The sequence below is a fragment of the Pongo abelii genome, chromosome 10 (assembly GCF_028885655.2).
Source record: "Pongo abelii isolate AG06213 chromosome 10, NHGRI_mPonAbe1-v2.0_pri, whole genome shotgun sequence".
Lineage (NCBI taxonomy): Eukaryota > Metazoa > Chordata > Mammalia > Primates > Hominidae > Pongo > Pongo abelii.
The window spans coordinates 104,764,571-104,783,027 of record NC_071995.2 but is presented as its reverse complement, the minus strand read 5'-3'; the positions used below and the strand labels follow the sequence as shown (position 1 = coordinate 104,783,027).

The window sequence follows — 18,457 nt, the reverse complement described above, 5'->3', positions numbered from 1 at the left end:
AACTTTGGGGGTCATTTTCCAACCCCTTGTTTTAATGATTAGACCCAGAAAGTCTGGAGGGTAATGCCCACGATCAGACAGTGAATCAGTCTGGACTAAATTATTGTGTCTTTGCTTCCCCAGAGTGTAGACTAGTGCTTGGCACACAGTAGGTACTTCAAAATGGTTTGACTTCGGAATAAAGGAATGACGAGCCAGGATTAGAACTCATGTGTTTGACTTCCAGGCAAATTATCTTTTCATCATCTCCCATCCACTTCCAAGGTTTTAAAAAATGTGATTCAGCTGGTCTTGATTTGTCTTCTGGTGGTATATTCTCAACTCTTCCTGACTCAGCATTTTGCTGAAACATATTTAGAAAGGACCCTTGCTGACAAAGGCAGGCAGACACATGGCCACAAGCTGGCCTCTGTGCTTAAGAGAGCCCCTGCCATCCGTGTCTGGACCTGGGGGACCACGGACACATGAGCCACCAACCAGCAGGATATGAGCAGCAAGGTCCTCTCTTGGAGCCCCCTCTGGTGCCTCTCTAAATGTGGATCCATTTTCCATGTTCCAAGGTTGGAGGACTTTGGCCTAGGAAGCCTATCTAAATGCTACTGGTTTAAACTTGTCACATGTCACTGCAGTGGTGGGGAGAGCCGTGTAGCTCATTCCTCTCCCCTTCCCTGCCTGATGTTGATTTGCAGAGCACACATCTGGCATTGGAAATTATTTATCTGGCCACTGCGAGAGGGTGTGGTTTCTAAAAATATTCACACAGTTGGTCAGCAGAAAGAATGAGAGCAATGTGCTGCTTTGGGCTGCATTCCGTACTCTGGAAGCATGTCTACTAAAATAGACACCCAGCACAGCACTAATTTGCAATTAATAAAAAACGGGCCAAATTCACAGCCCACTCTCTGAGAGAATGGAATGCTGACAATTCCCATAGAAGGCTCCTGTAAAAATGTCTTACAATGAGAAGAGGTCCAGGCACCAGGGTCAGCCGACCTCCTCCAAGAGGGCTGGGAATCTGGTGAGCTCCCAGGGCTCAGAGTAGAGGGGCATAGGGGAAATGGCCTGCTGTCCCTTATGACAATGGAAACGCGGCTGCTGTGGATAAGAAAAGAAGCTTTGAATGGCCAGGGCCAAGATGAGATAGAAACCTCTGAAGCTTAACAAGACCAAGTGGGGCAGCTGAGAGTCAGCCTCTGGGCTTTGATGATATGAATGGGAGAGCTCTGTGTTCATGCATGAATTAATCAATTCATGTGTTGTGTGTATATATCCATGCATACCTGCACTCACTCATCCATTCCTGCATTTATTCACTGAGGAATTGAACATCTTTTCTGGGCAATATTTATTTGATCAGAAATATTCATTAAGGTCCTACTGTGTACTTGGCCCTGTGCTGGGGATTTAATAGTGAACTAGATGGCCAAATTTCTGTCTTGGAACTCAGGATCCAGCAGTTGTTAAACTAGCAGTGATAATGAGCCGTGAGGAGGATACAGAAATCAGTGAAGAAGAGAAGGTACCTGTTCTAGTGAGCTTAAAACTCCAGTTGGAGACACAGCAGTAAACACATAAACACATAATGTAATTGGCTGGTAGTGAAGAAAATCCATGCAGGGTGAGAATGAAGAATAGAGTTGCTCTTTTAGCTAGAGTGGTCAGGGAAGGCCCCTGGTATAGGACTTGAATTCCTCTCATCCACCAAGCTCTCTCTGGTTTCTTGACCTTGGCACACATGGTTCACACTGTCTGGAATGCTCTGCTCATTCCTTTTTGCCTGCTCCTTCTTTGGGGTCTCTGCTTGAATGCCTCTTCTTCCAGGAAGTCTCCCCTGATCCTCCTCCCATGACAGGGCCAAATGGCCCTGTGTAGTGTATTCTGGAAGTGCTGACCACGAAGCAGTGGGTCTGTCTGGCTGGACCAGAAAGCTTTCATGGAGGAAGAGGGATTGAATTGGGTTTTGAGGGATGGGTAGGAGTTTGATAGTAAGGAACATGATGATGGCTTTTCAAGAGGAAGAAACAGCAAGCACAGGAACACAGCATGGAGACTAGAAAAGGAAAGTAATGCTTACTGAGCCCCTGCTAGAAGCTAGAGCCCCATGTCAGACCGTCCACACCTTATTTCATTTGGTCCTCAGAATGTCTCCACTGGGGTGGGTGTGATTACATCATTTTACAGATGAGGGAGCTCTTGCAGCTAATAAGTGATGGGACTGGCTACAAACCTATGGCTATTTGACTCTAAAGACCAGACACCTGATGAATTCTACCCTCTACTCTTACTATCCAAATTTGCCCTACATCTAAGAGCACATCAAATGAGGGTACTGTTTGGTCCATGCTTTGGTCAGCCTTACCTTGTCTGCAGGCAGGCTTGCAGACAGCTATCCCTGCGAGAGACTCTCCAGGTGCTAATGGTGGCTGATGGCCAGGCTGAGTCATGGTGGCCAGAGTAGGCATGCGGGGATGCCAGGGCTGTGTGCTGTGAGCTGGCACTGGCTGCTCGTTAGCATCCATGGGAGCTGCTGCTTGGACGCGCCCTCTTTTAAGAGCCTCCTCACATTGTTCCTGGTGGGAATTTCTTTTCTTTTAAGAGAGGCAGCATGAGCTTAGATCCTCTGAAGATGGAAGCCGACCCCACTCACTTCTGCTCCTTGTTCCACTCCCTGCCTTCACTTCCTGGCAACTCAGGAGTGAGGCTGTCTTGAGTGAAGCCACAGCAATCAACTCCAAGGCCAGAAAGGAGTTATGGAGTGTACCTTCCTGGATGGAATTGCTGTCTTCCCAAAGAGTTATGCAGAAAGTGCATTTCCTTGTCAGCCACCTGACAGCAATAACTCCCCTTTATGTAGCACTTTACAGCTAAGGCAGATGTTCACCGATGTCTCAGGCAAGCCACTTTACCACCCTGTGCCTCAGTTTTCTTATCTGCAAAATAAGGATAATTTTAGAATTCCACTATCTGCAATCTTCCAGATAGAGTTGTTGTGAGAATTTACTACATCAATATATGTAGCACTCACAGAACTGTGCCTGGCACATAGCAATGCTGCTACTGTTACTTTTATTTTTAGAGACAGGGTCTTGCTCTGTCACATAGACTGGAGTGCAGTGGCACCATCGTAACTCACAGCAGCCTTGAACTCCTGGCCTCAAGCCTTAACCTTGAAAAACACTGGGATTGCCGGCATGAGCCACCACACCCGGCCTATTTTAATTCTTTTCTTGTTTAATCTGGCTTTGATTTTCACAGCATCAAGTGATTGGTGGTATTGCAATTCCATTTTCCAACAAAGGAATCTGAGACTCAGAGAGGTTAAATAAAGTAGTCATAGCTAACATTTACTGAAGGCCTACTGTGTGCTAGGTAGGCATGGTGTAAGCACTTCCGTGAATCAGTTTATTTGGTTTGATACCAACACTTCCAGTAGGTGACATTGTTATCATCAACCCCACTTTACAGATGAAGAAATGCAGGCTCAGAATGGCTAATGTGCAAGTGCATATTATACGCTGGGGCTCTTGTGAAAATACAGTTTTAGTGGATCTGGGGCAGGGCCTGAGTGTCTCAGTTTCTGAAATGTTCCGAGGTGATGCTAATGCTGCTGGTCCATGGGCCAGATTGGAGTGGGGTGGGATTAACTAAAGTGCCTTGGGTTAGATGCTGGTAAGAGGTGAGGCTGAGATTTGAACTCAAGTACTCAAACCCTAAATCCTTTCCTTTTCCCGTCCTATGATGCAGCTTCTCACTCTGAACATGCCTGTATTATAAATGAGTGATAAGATCTCCTGGCTCTTTAATGGGCAGTGGTTTTAATGCTTTTGGTTCCCTGTTTGCCTGGTCTAACAAACGATTGTTAAGTCGGCCAAACCATCAGCCTTACCATAATGGCTGTAATTTATAGCGTCAGCTGGTCCCAGGACTATTCCAGGAGCTTTACATACGTATTCTCTACTCTTATGTGAGGTGGGTTCTAGTCTGAGTTCCATTTTGCAGATGAGGAACTCGAGTGACTTGGCAGGTCCCACCCATCACCTAGTAATGACAAAGCCATGGTTAGCCCCAGGTTCTCCTGGACCCAAAATGTCTGATCTGTGGAGTGCACCACACTTCCTCTTAAACACTGCAGATGACTGTTAGACCATCACTAATTATTATCATTGCCATCAGCATCCTTTCCTATCAGTTAATGTCAGCAAGGTGACACTTCGGTTTTCACCAGATGAGCTCATTATAAACAGTGTTCTGGAGTTAATCGTTTTATGGTGGTAAAATATATGTAACATCAAACTTACCAGTTTTAGGTACACAGTTCAGTGGCATTAAGTATACTCATATTGTTGTGTAAGCATTACCATCATCCATCTCTAGAATGTTTTCACCTTCCCCAGCTGAAACTCTGTCCCCACTGAACAGTAACTCCCCTTTCCCCCTCCTCCCAGCCACTGGCAACCTCCATTCTATTTTCCATCTCTATGAATTCGACTACTCTAGGGACCTCATGTACATGGAATCATATATGTCCTTTTGTGTCTGGCTTATTTCACTTAGCATAACATCTTCAGGGTTCATCCGTGTTGTAGTGAGGTTAATCCTTTTGAAATGTGAATGAATAATTACTTCCTTATTTATCTTTCTAACCCCAATTTTCATGCAGTGGGGAACACCTCTGGAAAGGCTTGGTAACAGTAAAAACTCCAAATATGAAGGACCCGAGCCTTGAGTTCCAGGGCTCCTTTCGAGAATTGAGGCTGAACTGAATAGCACAGGGCAGGGACAGAAGGTGGTTCTGAATCAGTACGGGGCAGGGGAGCAGTCAAAACAACAAGCAAAAATGCCGGCTAGGTACCTTTCTCCAAAGCTTGCCTGCTAGTGTGTCAGCAAAATTCTGCAGCCCAGTCACCTCCTTGCTGGAAAGTCATCCTTTCCATTTGCAGCTGATGTTCTGTTGGAAAAACTGTATGGCTTGGGAAGACCCATGTGCTCCTTCATGTACTTGCTGCCGTCTTTGCAACCTTCAGCAAAACTTCTTATGCCCTGGAACCTTCAGCTGCTTCACTTTTAGAGCGAGGGGCAGGATTAATATCTCTCAGGGCTCTTTCAGGTCAAAGTAATTCTGAGATGCGATTATTTTTGTTTTATGATGTTTAAAATCAATCTTTCTCAAATTTCAGTTTGTCATCCTTTTCATGGATTTTTGCCTTTCCGCGGTATCCTCACTGCTATTTTACTTTATATTTTTGTTGAGTTCAGGTCACTTTTTAAAGTTCTGTCTATTTGAAAAAGAAGCCCTAAATAACTACCTTAAGTGGAAAACCAGTATCACTTACATGAATAGAAGATAAGCTCAAAACTAAGTATAATGGAAACCAAATAGCATTATGAAGTTCCAGCTTGATGTTGGTTGCTGCTGCAGGCTAGGCCTGAGGCCTAGTCTCTTTGATAAATGCTAAAGAGATACTGAAGACACACCAGTGCCCCACTGAGACCTTCTTCTTGACTTAATCCAAAGAACTGAAGGTGAATCCAGAAAGGAATGAATTTTTCATTTTATTATTCAAAGTTATTTAATTCCATTATTATTTGGCATCTAAAATTTCTCTATTTCTTCACTGTCAAGAGTCCCTGGCATTGGGATAAACTCTGCTTCTAGTATAATGAAGGTAATTAACTCCCTGGATTTAAAGTTGGGAAGCAAATATATATTGAGCTCCAACTCTGGGCCAATTACTGTTGTAAAGACTTTACACACTTTATGTCATTTAATCTCCACCATGACACAGTAGGGATAGACACTCTTCCTAACACTATTTTACAGATGAGAAAACTGAAGCTTCAGAGAGGTTTCATAACCAGTGACCATTTACCCTCTTATCAATAGTTGATATAAGTTCCATATGGCATTAAATCTTAGAGCTGAAGCCTAAGTTTGAGTGGCTCAAGATTTGAGAACTCTCTCTCTCTCTCTCTGTGTGTGTGTGTGTGTGTGTGTGTGTTGATTAATACTGCTTTCCCATCGAAGTGCCAAGAACACAGGCTAATCTAGATTTCTATTAATCTTGTGTCAGTGGCAATGACAGTTTTACTGGGAGAGGCTGATAAACATCAGTCTGCGAGGATAGGAGTGGGCCATAACATAAACACACTTCTCCAGAATGGCTACAGAGCAAACGAGGCTGCCCAGACTTGGAGTGAAAACTCCCGGCGTGAGTGTGTGCATGTGCAGCGGGTGCCTCTCACACGCACATGTATTTGGAAGCTCATATGGTGCCCCAGGCACTGCCAGGCGGGAAGAGAATGCATTTTCCTGTGTGTAGCCATTCCATGCCTCTTCTGATTGACAGGGCACACTTCATAAAGCTTCCAACCAACTTCCTGCAAGCAAGTCAGGGGCCTTGATAAGAAAGTGGAATTCAGGGCAATGAAGTGCAATCTGAGCCTGGAGAATGCATTTTCTGAGGCTGGTTGTACACCAGCTGCTTTCAATGACATTCCATTCATTCAGGGTTTACAAAATAGGCTGCTTCTAGGGGCTGTGACCACCACAGAGCCTCGGTGGTATTCAGGCTGGGCTCTCTCTGGGCATGCGAATCATGCAGCTCGTTTCCAAGCCTCAAATGGAAATCAGCTTGGAGAATGACGGAAACCTACAGGGGCTCAGCTTGCAAGGCTGGCTTAGAGTGGAGTGAAATATGCAGGTGACCCAGGGGCAGGGTGGCACTGGTTTGCAGCTTTAGAGACACGGGGGTTTATATTGCTGCATATTAGTTACTCATCTCCTTAAATGAGTAACCTCAACTCCTTAAACCTCAATTTCCTCATCTGTTAAATGAGTTTTTCAAAAAATTTGTGGTAAAGTGGACATAAAACTGACTATTTTAACCTTTTTTAGGCATGAAATGCATTCACATTGCTGTGTAAACCAAGTTTTTGTTAAGATTAGATTAAAGAAGTTAAAGTGTTTGGAGCAGTATCTGATAATTGGAAGCTGTTCAAAAAGTGGCAACTAAGTTTATTATTATTATTATTATTTTGCATTATATATTAATTATCTTGTGCTTTTCAAAATATAATGCCTGTTCCAGTGACAAGTGTTTCTTGGGTGTGGGCAGGTGCTAAGCAGTGGATGATACAAAGATAAGGGGAGGATGTGGAACCTGCCAACTGCCTCAGGAAACTCAGAGTCTGGTAGGGAAAGCAAATATATATATGTATATATGTATGTATATATGTGTATATGTGTATGTATGTACATATGTGTACATATACATATACATATATATGTAAAAGTGCTGTCATAAATGATAACACATAAAACACTTCAAGAAACCAGAGGAGAAGAGAATGATTCCAAGGAGTGTGGAGTACAATGGAAACAAGGCTAGGTGAAACATTTGCATCAGACTTGAAGGTTATGAAGCACTGTTACATTCACGGTCTCATCTTTTTTTTTTTTTTTTGAGATTGAGTCTCGCTCTGTCGCCCAGGCTGGAGTGCAGTGGTGTGATTTTGGCTCACTGCAATCTCCGCCTTTCGGGTTCAAGTGATTCTCATGCCTCAGCCTCCTGAGTAGCTGAGATTACAGGCACGCACCACCACGCCTGGCTAATTTTTGTATTTTTAGTAGAGACAGGGTTTCTCCATGTTGGCCAGGCTGGTCTCGAATTCTTGACCTCAAATGATCCGCCCGGCCAAGGTCTCATCTTGATTGATTTATTTTTCTTATTATTCTCATGATAACCCTGTGAGCTAGAACAGGGAAGGGATCATGGATTCCCATTTTCTGGTGGGTAAACTGAGGCTCAAGGTCATTAAGTGACAGGAGCAGAGTTGGGGCTGAAATATGATGACTCAAAACCCAGTGCTGTGAGTCAATTAGTCCATTTCATCTTGAGTCACAAGACAGGCAAAATACAGTTCTGATCAGGGTGTGAGTGGTATCAGAGGTGGTATCACCAGTTGTGTAGGTCGGGGTTTTTCCACAGTGTGATATGCACACCACCACAGATGCAGTATAATTGGGTAGACCACAGAGGGAGAATTCTTAAATTAATAGTTACACACTTTAATGTTCATCAGAAACATCAAACCAGTGATTTTGTGAATGTTATTTCTCAGAGCAAGTCTAAATTAAAGTTTAAATAGAGCGTCCGTTTAAAGAGTAATTTCTAAGTAAGTTGCAGAGCTTGTAGTCTGCAGATTTGGTAGAACTTGTGATGGATGCCAAGGACTGCAGCTAGGAAACACTGACCTGCTTGGGCTGAGTGGTCCTTTATGAAGACTCAGGGCTGGAGAGAAAATGGCGATCCAGCCAGCAGACCCACCCAGGTGCCCTTCATCCACTCTGTGTGCTGTGTGGTGTGAACTGATCCAACACAGACATAATCTGGAATGCTAACAAGTCTCCCTGGGTCTTGCTTCTCTTTGTAGATTGCTGACTTTGGGCTTTCCAACCTGTACCAGAAGGATAAGTTCTTACAAACGTTTTGTGGGAGTCCTCTCTATGCATCTCCTGAGATTGTCAATGGGAGACCTTACCGAGGGCCAGAGGTGAGCAGCTTGCCCAGTGTGTATGGGGCGGGGGAGGGGAGGGAGAAGAGGGAAGAAGGGCATAAACTGGATTCGAGAAATGCTTAAAAAAACAGAGCCTAAAAAAGCAAGCAAGGAAAACGTTTCCTTATACAATTATAAAAGCAGTTAATATATACTCCTGGGAGGAAATTTGGGAAACCCAGAAAAGCCTAAAGGAGAAAATAAAGGTAACTGCCATCCCCCTGGAAAAGATAATCACTTAAAACTTTAGTGACTTTTAAACTTTTCCCAATGTAGATCTCTGCATTTCAAAAATAATTCAGATCAAGTTAATAAAAGGCAAGATATACATATGTATGTGACGCACATATGTATATCTTGCCCTTTACTATCAAAACTATCTTGTGACAATTTCCAAATTCATTATTAAAAACATGATTTTAATGACATTTTATCGATGAATATACCAAAATTTATTTAGTAATGTCTAGATGTGAACATTTAGTTTTTTCCCTATTATATCAAAACAGACAAAACAAACAAAAAATTGCCTCACTCTGGAGTAAATATCTTTTTTGTATATATTTTTGGCAGCATGCATATCTGACTAAGGAAATACATTTTAATGACATCTTCTAATTCATGAGAAATACATTTCCCTGCATGCTAGCGCTTTCAAGGGCCACTGTAAGATGTGGGTATGTGGAAATTTTATTTTGAAAATGAGTGAGTTGTGAGTGATGATTCTCTTTTTGAAAGATGATTCTCTTTTCAGAGAAGTTCATCCACTCAGTATCCTTTAAATAGCAGCTGCTCAGTGTGTTGAAATGTTTTCTTTCAAATATTTATGTGTTTGAGAGTGTTTGGGGGCAGGGCTGAAGGGTAAAGAGAAGGATGCCAAGCCCATCTATTAACTGCAATGAAGAGAAAGTCTTTCTAAAATAAGAATGTGAGGGAGGAGCATAGAACTCAATTTGCAAACTTATAGAAACTCGACACGAAATTTCTCATAGATAATGAATATTTTGGTCTTTGATGACCTGTTTTTGAGGTTCCAGGCTGGCAGTCTGTGATCTGGTCAGCAAACTCCTTTATTTGGCCACCTTAGTTTTTATTTAAAAAATTGAACAAACGTAATAATTGGGAGATTTCATGTAAAAATTTGGTTTCTGACTTCTCTTGCAAAACCAAAGAATCGAGCAGTGCTGGGCCCACGTTACTACGTGGCAGCAATTAGCTAAGGAGAGGCTGTCTGCCTAAGATGGCTGAATGTACTGTACAGTTTGTCTCCATCCCCAACACTCTATGTCATAACCCCAATTCTTTCTTGCCTTGTGTATATCTGTTGTTTGCTTGGCTCTTACAAGATTTCAGTTTGTAATTCCTGATTCATTTGAAGAAAGTGCAGGAAGGAATTGATTCCTGGATTAGGAATGAAGAGCCCCGCATCCCAGTTTTACCTCCATCACTGGGGCAGGGCCTCTGGAGAAACCATTTAGGTTCTTCCTGCCTCAGTATTCTCATCTGTTAAATGGGGCTGAAAATAGTCCTGGCCCTAACTGCTTCACAGTATTGTAGTGAGGATTAAAGAAGATAATCTGTTTAAGAAAGTTCTTTACTAGTTGGGACCACTGGCCTCTGTTCGGAATGGAAAGGTCAGGCTCTGTAGCAGGTCCCAGCTGCATTGCTGTCAGGTGTCAGGCTGCACTAGGAACCTATCTTCCAGGTGCTAAATTCAGTTCTTGGGGGTGTTGGGGGTGGCTGCTCACAGGCTATGATGCTAATGGTTTGGAAGGCATCTTGGGATCTGTTTCCCAGCTCTCCTATATGTGCTGTCTCTCTGCTACAGGTGGACAGCTGGGCCCTGGGTGTGTTGCTTTACACTCTTGTTTATGGAACAATGCCCTTCGATGGTTTCGATCACAAAAACCTCATTCGGCAGATCAGCAGCGGAGAGTACCGGGAGCCCACGCAGCCCTCAGGTGCGTGCCCTTTGGAGGGAGGGTCAGAGGTGGAGGGGAGAGAGATCTGTTTACCCAACTCTCATTTTCTGCTTTTGTTTTAGTATGTCTGTCTGGAGTCACCTGGTTTTCCTCTTTCTTCTTCCCAGAAGTGTCATCCTTGGCAAAGCTGGCTTGTTAGGCTGCTTTCCCCAAACCTTCCCAAAGGAAATTTTCAGAGCACACCTTCTAGGAGTCCTGTTTGCTTGCTGTGTGGATCTGGGCAAGTCACTTAATCTCTGGACTCAGATTCTCCACCATAAATAAAAACTTTGGAAAAGGTATTAGATGAGGTCTCTCCCAGTCTGAGTAGACATAGAAATGAGGGTGGCCACTGCTCTGTCTCTCACTACTGTGCCACTGGCATGGGGCATGGCTCATGGGTACTGTCTCATTATTGATTTCTGCATAACAACTCTACCCCATCTGCCCCTACAAAACAAACTCAGTGGCTTACACAACCATGAAATCATCTCTTTCACCCCTGTGGGTTGGGAAGTGCTCTTATGGCCTTCTTCTCCTACAGTTGTAAGCAGATGGCAGCTGGGGCTGCTGCTGGGGCTGAACGGTGGACCTTCCTCAGTGCTCTCTGAGGTGCCACCCCACAGTGGCAGCTTGGGGTTCTAAGAAGGAGGAATAAAAAGTTGTCGAGCTTTCTTTCTTTTTTTAAAATTTTTCTTGAGAGAGTGTCTCGCTCTGTTGCCCAGGCTGGAGTGCCAGTGCCATGTCCATGCTTGTACCCAGATTGTGTCACATCTGCTGTGTTCTATTGGTCAAAACAACCACGGTCATGAGCTTCGTCTCTTGATGGGGAACATCATGCCTGTATAGAGAGTGTGTACAGCTGGCCATCATTGGTCATTTTTGTTAACAAATGAAGTTAACATTGGCACTTCATTTATATACATACTATACACATGCATATATATATATATGTGTATCTGTATAACTACACATACACAGTTGATTCTCATTCATAGTAGTTATGTTCCACAAAGTTGCTACAAACACTGAATTTGTGAATATTCAACCATTGCTCCTAGGAGAAATAGAGGGTTAGGTTCCTGAGAGCCTCTGCTCACAATATTTTTGTTAACTGATTGATATATAACCTTGTTTTATGTGTGTCTCTGTTTAAAGACACCTTATTTAATCTATATTATTAATTCATTAACATCAAACTTAACAGCCAACAGCACTGTAACTCGTGCCTGAACAAAACTGATCTAACACACTTATCTTCTCCATAAGGCACATCACAGCCTTCTTGAGCTTAGGAACACTGAACAGTGCTTCAGCACTGTTTTGGGGGGGCATTTAAAAAGAGGAATCACCAATAAAAATTCCAAAAAATGTGAGAAATACAGCGCTCAATAGACTGAGAAAAGGACAATTTGTATAATAGTATGAGAACTGAAATAAGAAGGCAGAGTGTTGCCTTGTTTGACCTCCGCTGTGAATACATATGTGTGTTGGGGTGACTCAAATTTTTTGCTGCTCTGTGCATATGCAAAAATGACTGCAAAAGAGCTGTGAATATTGATTTTGAGGTTATCAATAAATTTTAGCAAGTAGGCAAATTTGCAAATATAGACTCTATGAATAATGAGGCTAGACTGTTGTATGTGTATATATATAGATATGCATTATCTCTCTCTCTATATATAATTTTTTCAACAAGCCAGCCTGTTCTTTTTGGAAAAATTCAGAGTGACCTCTAAAGTGGTCTTCTTTGCCTCACGAGCTAACTGATGCCAATGCGGTTCCTGGCACATTGTAGGCGTTCAAGAAATATTTATTGAATGACTGAGGATGATCATCTTGGTACTTTTCAGGGGTGTTTCTTGCCGCAGTCCCTATTACCAGGCCTTTGCCAGCTTCTCATTCACCTACATAAGTAGCTGAGGGGAGGTGGCAGCTTCCAAGAATATAATTCACCCCAATTGGGGGAACACAGTTTGAACCTAAAAGTCAGTTTATAAGCTGTGAGAGTCAGTTGGTTCCTGTGGCCTTCTCAGCATCCCTTTAGGGGTTTTCCCTAATTCTCTGGCAGCAGAAATTTGCAGGTAGAATTTTCAGACAGGCTGTGAATGGGAAGCACATATAGATCACTTCTCTGATCTGATAGCTCAGTAGAAGATGGCTTATGTCAGAGAGGGAAAGAAGGCAAGCTCACTGAGTGTTGGTCTCAGAACCTGGCCAGGACCTTGGGGCGAGGCCAGTTTCAGAGATGGCCACTCTTACTGCCCAGGTGTGTCAGGTAAGTGCCTCTGAGCCACACTCCATGTTCTGTCTCTGGCATGCTTTCCCAGTGACTGCAGGTGCTGTGTGTTTATACAAGCCCACCTTTGGAGGAATAAAGAAAGCCATGATTATCTACACCTGTTTTTCCTCTGGTAAAATGATATTCACCAAAGGAATGGTGGGGCACCTCTCAGGGTCAAGTCTGGATTCTTTCTTCGTTACCTGACCTTCCACATTTTCTAAAGATTCAAGATGATGAAAAGCTTAGTAGTTCTATGACATTTCTTCACTTACAGGGAAAACATGCCACAATGTGATGGCACCCTGGCCTGTGGTTCCCAGTCTTGATTATGCTTTTGATGGATGGTCTGAAAGGCTGGGGCTTCCTGCTCCATAATGTGGCTGGACCAGGTCTCCAGATGGATTTTTCCTAGAGAGAGTGTGTGTCTTTCATCACTCCTGGAGGGTCCCACTATCACAAAGCCAGAAGCTCCCACATAATGCCCGATTCTTTTTGTCCCTTGTCCCTTAGATGCTCGAGGACTCATACGGTGGATGCTGATGGTGAACCCCGATCGCCGGGCCACTATTGAGGACATTGCCAACCACTGGTGGGTGAACTGGGGCTATAAGAGCAGCGTGTGTGACTGTGATGCCCTCCATGACTCTGAGTCCCCACTCCTGGCTCGGATCATTGACTGGCACCACCGTTCCACAGGGCTGCAGGCTGACACCGAAGCCAAAATGAAGGGCCTGGCCAAACCCACGACCTCTGAGGTCATGCTAGAGCGGCAGCGATCGCTGAAGAAATCCAAGAAAGAGAATGACTTTGCTCAGTCTGGTCAGGACGCAGTGCCTGAAAGCCCATCTAAGTTGAGTTCTAAGAGGCCCAAGGGGATCCTGAAGAAGCGAAGCAACAGCGAGCATCGCTCTCACAGCACTGGCTTCATTGAAGGTGTAGTTGGTCCTGCCTTACCCTCTACTTTCAAGATGGAGCAGGACTTGTGCAGGACTGGTGTGCTCCTCCCAAGCTCACCAGAGGCAGAGGTGCCGGGAAAACTCAGCCCCAAGCAGTCGGCCACGATGCCCAAGAAAGGCATTTTGAAAAAGACCCAGCAGAGAGAATCAGGTTACTACTCTTCCCCAGAGCGCAGTGAGTCTTCGGAGCTGTTGGACAGTAATGATGTGATGGGCAGCAGCATCCCCTCCCCTAGCCCCCCGGACCCAGCCAGGGTGACCTCCCACAGCCTCTCCTGCCGGAGGAAGGGCATCTTGAAACACAGCAGCAAATACTCAGCGGGTGCCATGGACCCAGCCCTGGTTAGCCCTGAAATGCCCACACTGGAATCCTTGTCGGAGCCTGGTGTCCCTGCTGAGGGCCTCTCCAGGAGCTACAGCCGTCCTTCCAGTGTCATCAGCGATGACAGCGTGCTGTCCAGCGACTCTTTCGACTTGCTGGATTTGCAGGAGAATCGCCCTGCCCACCAGCGCATCCGCAGCTGCGTCTCTGCAGAAAACTTCCTCCAGATCCAGGACTTTGAGGGGCTCCAGAACCGGCCCCGGCCCCAGTACCTGAAGCGGTACCGGAACCGGCTGGCAGACAGCAGCTTCTCCCTCCTCACAGATATGGATGATGTGACTCAGGTCTACAAGCAAGCTCTGGAGATCTGCAGCAAACTCAACTAGCACTCCAGGGCGCCAGGGGCGGGCGGGGGTACAAGGGAGGAAGGGGAGCAAGACTTGGGCTCACAGGCTGGTTACCTCTTTGCTGGCCATGACAACAGACTGAAAAAGGATTGGCACTGTCTCACTTGGCCAAGTTTGCAGCCTTGAGCCAACACCTAAAAGGGAGAGGTGGGCTCTTCTGCCAGTTCTGCCAATTGTCAGTCAGAATTTGGGCCCTATTTGGCATTTGCTTTATGGCACCTCCTAGAGGACCAGTTGTCCAGGGGAGGTGGTATTGATTGGCACTCAGTGGGTGGAGAGGAAGCATATGTGGAAGGAGCATTTCCTTAGAAGTCATCCAAATGCTTCTGGAGTAGGAGCAGGAGACACTTGGGCTGTTTGCCTTGGGTGAGCCCAAAGAACTTGCCCCTTTTCTCCTTGCATTAGCAAGCTAGGTCTGGCTGCATGGAGCTGGCAAGTAGATTTCAGCAACTTGAGCTTGAGTTGATGATCAATTAATAGTGGCTGCCAGTTGTGCTGGTGTAAGTGGCCCACATCATGGGGAAGGAGTGCTGTGATTGACTAGTAATGGCTACCACGGGAAAGGGAAGGGGAAGCAGTAGCACTAATGCTATGTAGTTGTCATCTTTGATCTGGCTAGGCCCTGGGAATCGGTTTAGTCATCCTGTGGGATCTATGTTAACTCTTTCATGCCACTGGTGAGGCATTTGTTAATTTGCTACTCAACTTTGAGGAAAGACAGGGCCTTGGTCAGAGAGAGAATGCCCTGAACTCTGCTAAGGACATAGAGTCAGCCCATGGTGATTTAGCTCCTTGCTGTTCACCTCCTCTTTCCTGATGTCTGCCTTGCTCTACAGCACAACCTCTTGAGGGTGGACAGGGAGAAAGATGATGGTGTCAGAGGTCAAAACTATTATATATGACAGGGCACAAGATGGTCTGTGATCTTTGCACAGATGAATGGAAGTTGATGCACACCAACAAGAGGCAACTTGTCACTTTCTTTCTCAATATTAACTGGAATGCTGCCTCTTGGGTTCTCACCTGCATGGATGCTTTGAGTTGGACATGATACTGTCCATATTCTCCAGAGGATTACCTGGCTCAACCATTGGCTCTGTTCACCAGTGACAAATGGTTTCCCCATCCACTGAGTGTAGCATCCTCAGAGGTAGACAAGTTTGCTTCTAGGGAGTTAGCATGTAGATGGGATATTGGGATGAGGAAAGGAAAATCAGGTAGATGGTGCTTTTTTCCCCCAAATCTAAGTATTCTATGTCATGGTTTTAAACTTTGACATGAACTCCTGGGCTTTGGGGGAAAAGAAAGTTCCATTCGTTTAAATGAATAAGGTGTTGAAAGAGTGCAGGGGGTTGGGAGGAAGCATGTAAGAGAGGGAACATTTCCTTAGATGTCACCCAGATGGTTCTGGGGGAGGCAGAAAAGAGGTGCGGCAGGACTCTTACCTTAAAAAGTTAAAAAAACAAAAAAACAAACAAAAAAAACACTAGATATGTAATTTCTAAACACCCAGATCACAATGACAAGATGCCACTCCAACCATGGGACACCTTCATGATACTAGGTTTGGACTTCCTCGTCTCTTTAGGGTGACTTCAGATTCTGCTGGCCAAGGCAAATTGAACTCATTTCAAGATGGCCACCACTGGTAGCTGTGTAGATAGAAAGGAGGACTGGTCTTGGGAACATCTTTGGAAAAACCAACAAACAATAGTTCTAGGGAGATGAGAAAAAATTCACCTTACAGTGCTAAGAAAGTGCATTACAATGGAATTGCCCTTTCGTTAAGGAGACAGTTTGGGTTCTCCCCTTGCCACCGGCTCTGGTGTTTTGGCTTATGCGTTCCTTCAGGTTGAGCTGAGCAGTGTGTTATGGGAAGCTGCTCAATTTCCTTTCATTCAATTCCACCTCCTTCCTGAACTCTAATAGAGGTTAAAAGGGAAAAAAAAAAATCTGTAGATAGCAAATTGTGTGTGTAGGGGGGGTGGGGGTGTGGGTGCATGGAGGACAACCTGCAACTCTGAGCTCCCTACTTCCTGCCTCATTTCATGCAGTCTTTTCTGAACAGCCTATGCTGCTGCCCTGCTGGCCCCTTGCGCATGGCAGCTGGCCGTGTCCATAGCTGTCAGTATGACTTAGAACTAGCTCCTACCTACTGGTTGATGTGTTTTTTCCTTTTGCCAAGTGATTGAGTCTGTTTAGTAGTTTCCATCCTTCTAGTCTTTAAGTAAAAATGACACTATTGAGGAAAGTCAGTCTACTCCCTTCTTCCTCTCCCCAAACACGTGTTCTCTTTTGTCAGGAAACTCAGCCAGTGGACTGTGGCAGAGAAAGTCCTCCACTCAGAGGCAGAGGCTGAGTTAAGTCATAGGTGGCCTTAGGCATCTGCATTGTTTGCGGGGGTTAAGTTTTCCTTCCAGTGAGGGCTGGAGGGATGAATTAGCTGGTACCTGAAGCCCTGCTTAGCTCTGACACTCTGCCAACATCCTCTGATTCTAGGTGTGGTGTTGACTGTCCTTTCAAGGAAAAACTTGCAATAGAGGGAAAAGCCATTAAAGCAGCTCCCTGCTTCATCATTAAGTCCTGTCATCCCTACCAGCCAATCCCAGTCAAAGAAGTTATGCTTTATTCACTTCCGTGGAATTACAAGTGAGAGACACTTTTAGGACCTGATGGACAAAGCAGGAGATTCATTGTCAGCTTTCCTGGTCCTCTCCTTGCTTCTGTGGGCCTTGCAACGTCTTAGTTTACACATCTGCCAAAGGGGTAGAATTACACTTCTTTTTACAGGTAAATTTCAAGGCACAATCAGTTTTCAGGAAGTGCTTCAAGACCCCAGGTGAAATGAAAATGCTAAGTACCCTCTGAATTGCCATCCCTGTTACCAGGTGCTGCTTCTTCAGATGATGGGGAGCACTTTTCAGGGTGAAATTCAGGCGAGTTTTGCCCAGGCCTGCTGTCTTGAGTACAAATGTGAATGATCGACTGACTGCTTGTTGCCAAACTGGAAATGTTCTGTAGGGATTTACTGGCATGGTATCATTCCTAGAAGAAAAAAAGAGAGAAACTTGACTGCACATTAAAAAAAAAAAAAAAAAAAAAAAAAATCCACATTGTGACTTTTATTTAATTTCTATTTTTTTTTGGTAATAAAAAGTTGACTTTTTTATTTGAATTTGTCTTTTTTATTTATTGGTCTGAAAGGCATTTCAAAGGTATTATAATAATATATTGGTGTAATTTAATTGGTGCAACATGCTCTATGGCTCCTGTCAAAATTGGTTTTCACTCATTTGATTGGTTTGAGCCCAGAACAGCCTACAGGGGAAAAACAAGCTGGATAACCACCCAAAGTGTTTGTATTTTCATTGGAAACGGATTTTCGTTTCATTTTGGGTTTTGTTTCTGTTTTTATTTTTAAATTAAATAAATTGCAATGAACTGAACCAGAGACCTTGCTTCTTTATTTGGTGGTTTTTCATAGTCAAGTAAGTGACAGAATCAATATAAGTAACAGAGACCTACCCAAATGAGCTGAAGCACAAAAGGGAATTTATTTGAAGTTTTCAGAAGAGGAAATGCAGCTTGCAGTGCAGCTGGAATTAAGAATTGGAGTGGTGGATTGAAGAGGACAGTATACCCTCTTTTCTGCTTCTCTTTGCATATCAGCTTTCTTCTCCTTTTATAGCTTGGCTTTCTCCTTCCTGATTGTGGAACCCACCTTGGCTTATCCTGTAGCTTCCAAATTTACATGTTCTCAGTCTTGGTTTCCAAAAGAGACTACTCACCAGGTTCTTTAGTTCTGAACTGGAGATGTCATCAAAGGCTAACACTCAGCCATGCTCTTCCCCCACATTTCAGTTTCCTGTGCCTGCGCTTTCCCTAGGCACTCCCCTCTATCCCAAGGGCAGGAAGTTGCTAATCTGATTGGGATTAATCAGGGTCCAAGATCAATGGGTCATGATTTCCTA

General features: G+C 44.4%; 1 protein-coding gene across 1 annotated transcript in view; it reads left to right on the top strand.

Annotated features, from left to right (window-relative positions):
• Window positions 1-17,932, top strand: part of NUAK1 (NUAK family kinase 1) — a 75,877-nt gene extending 57,945 nt beyond the window's left edge. The window contains exons 5-7 of the mRNA XM_002823682.6: window positions 8,434-8,553; window positions 10,385-10,517; window positions 13,312-17,932. Of these exons, the coding sequence (XP_002823728.4) occupies window positions 8,434-8,553; window positions 10,385-10,517; window positions 13,312-14,465 (1,407 nt within the window). The 3' untranslated portion in view covers window positions 14,466-17,932. The remainder of the gene's footprint in view (window positions 1-8,433; window positions 8,554-10,384; window positions 10,518-13,311) is intronic.
• Window positions 17,933-18,457: the final 525 nt, after the last annotated feature.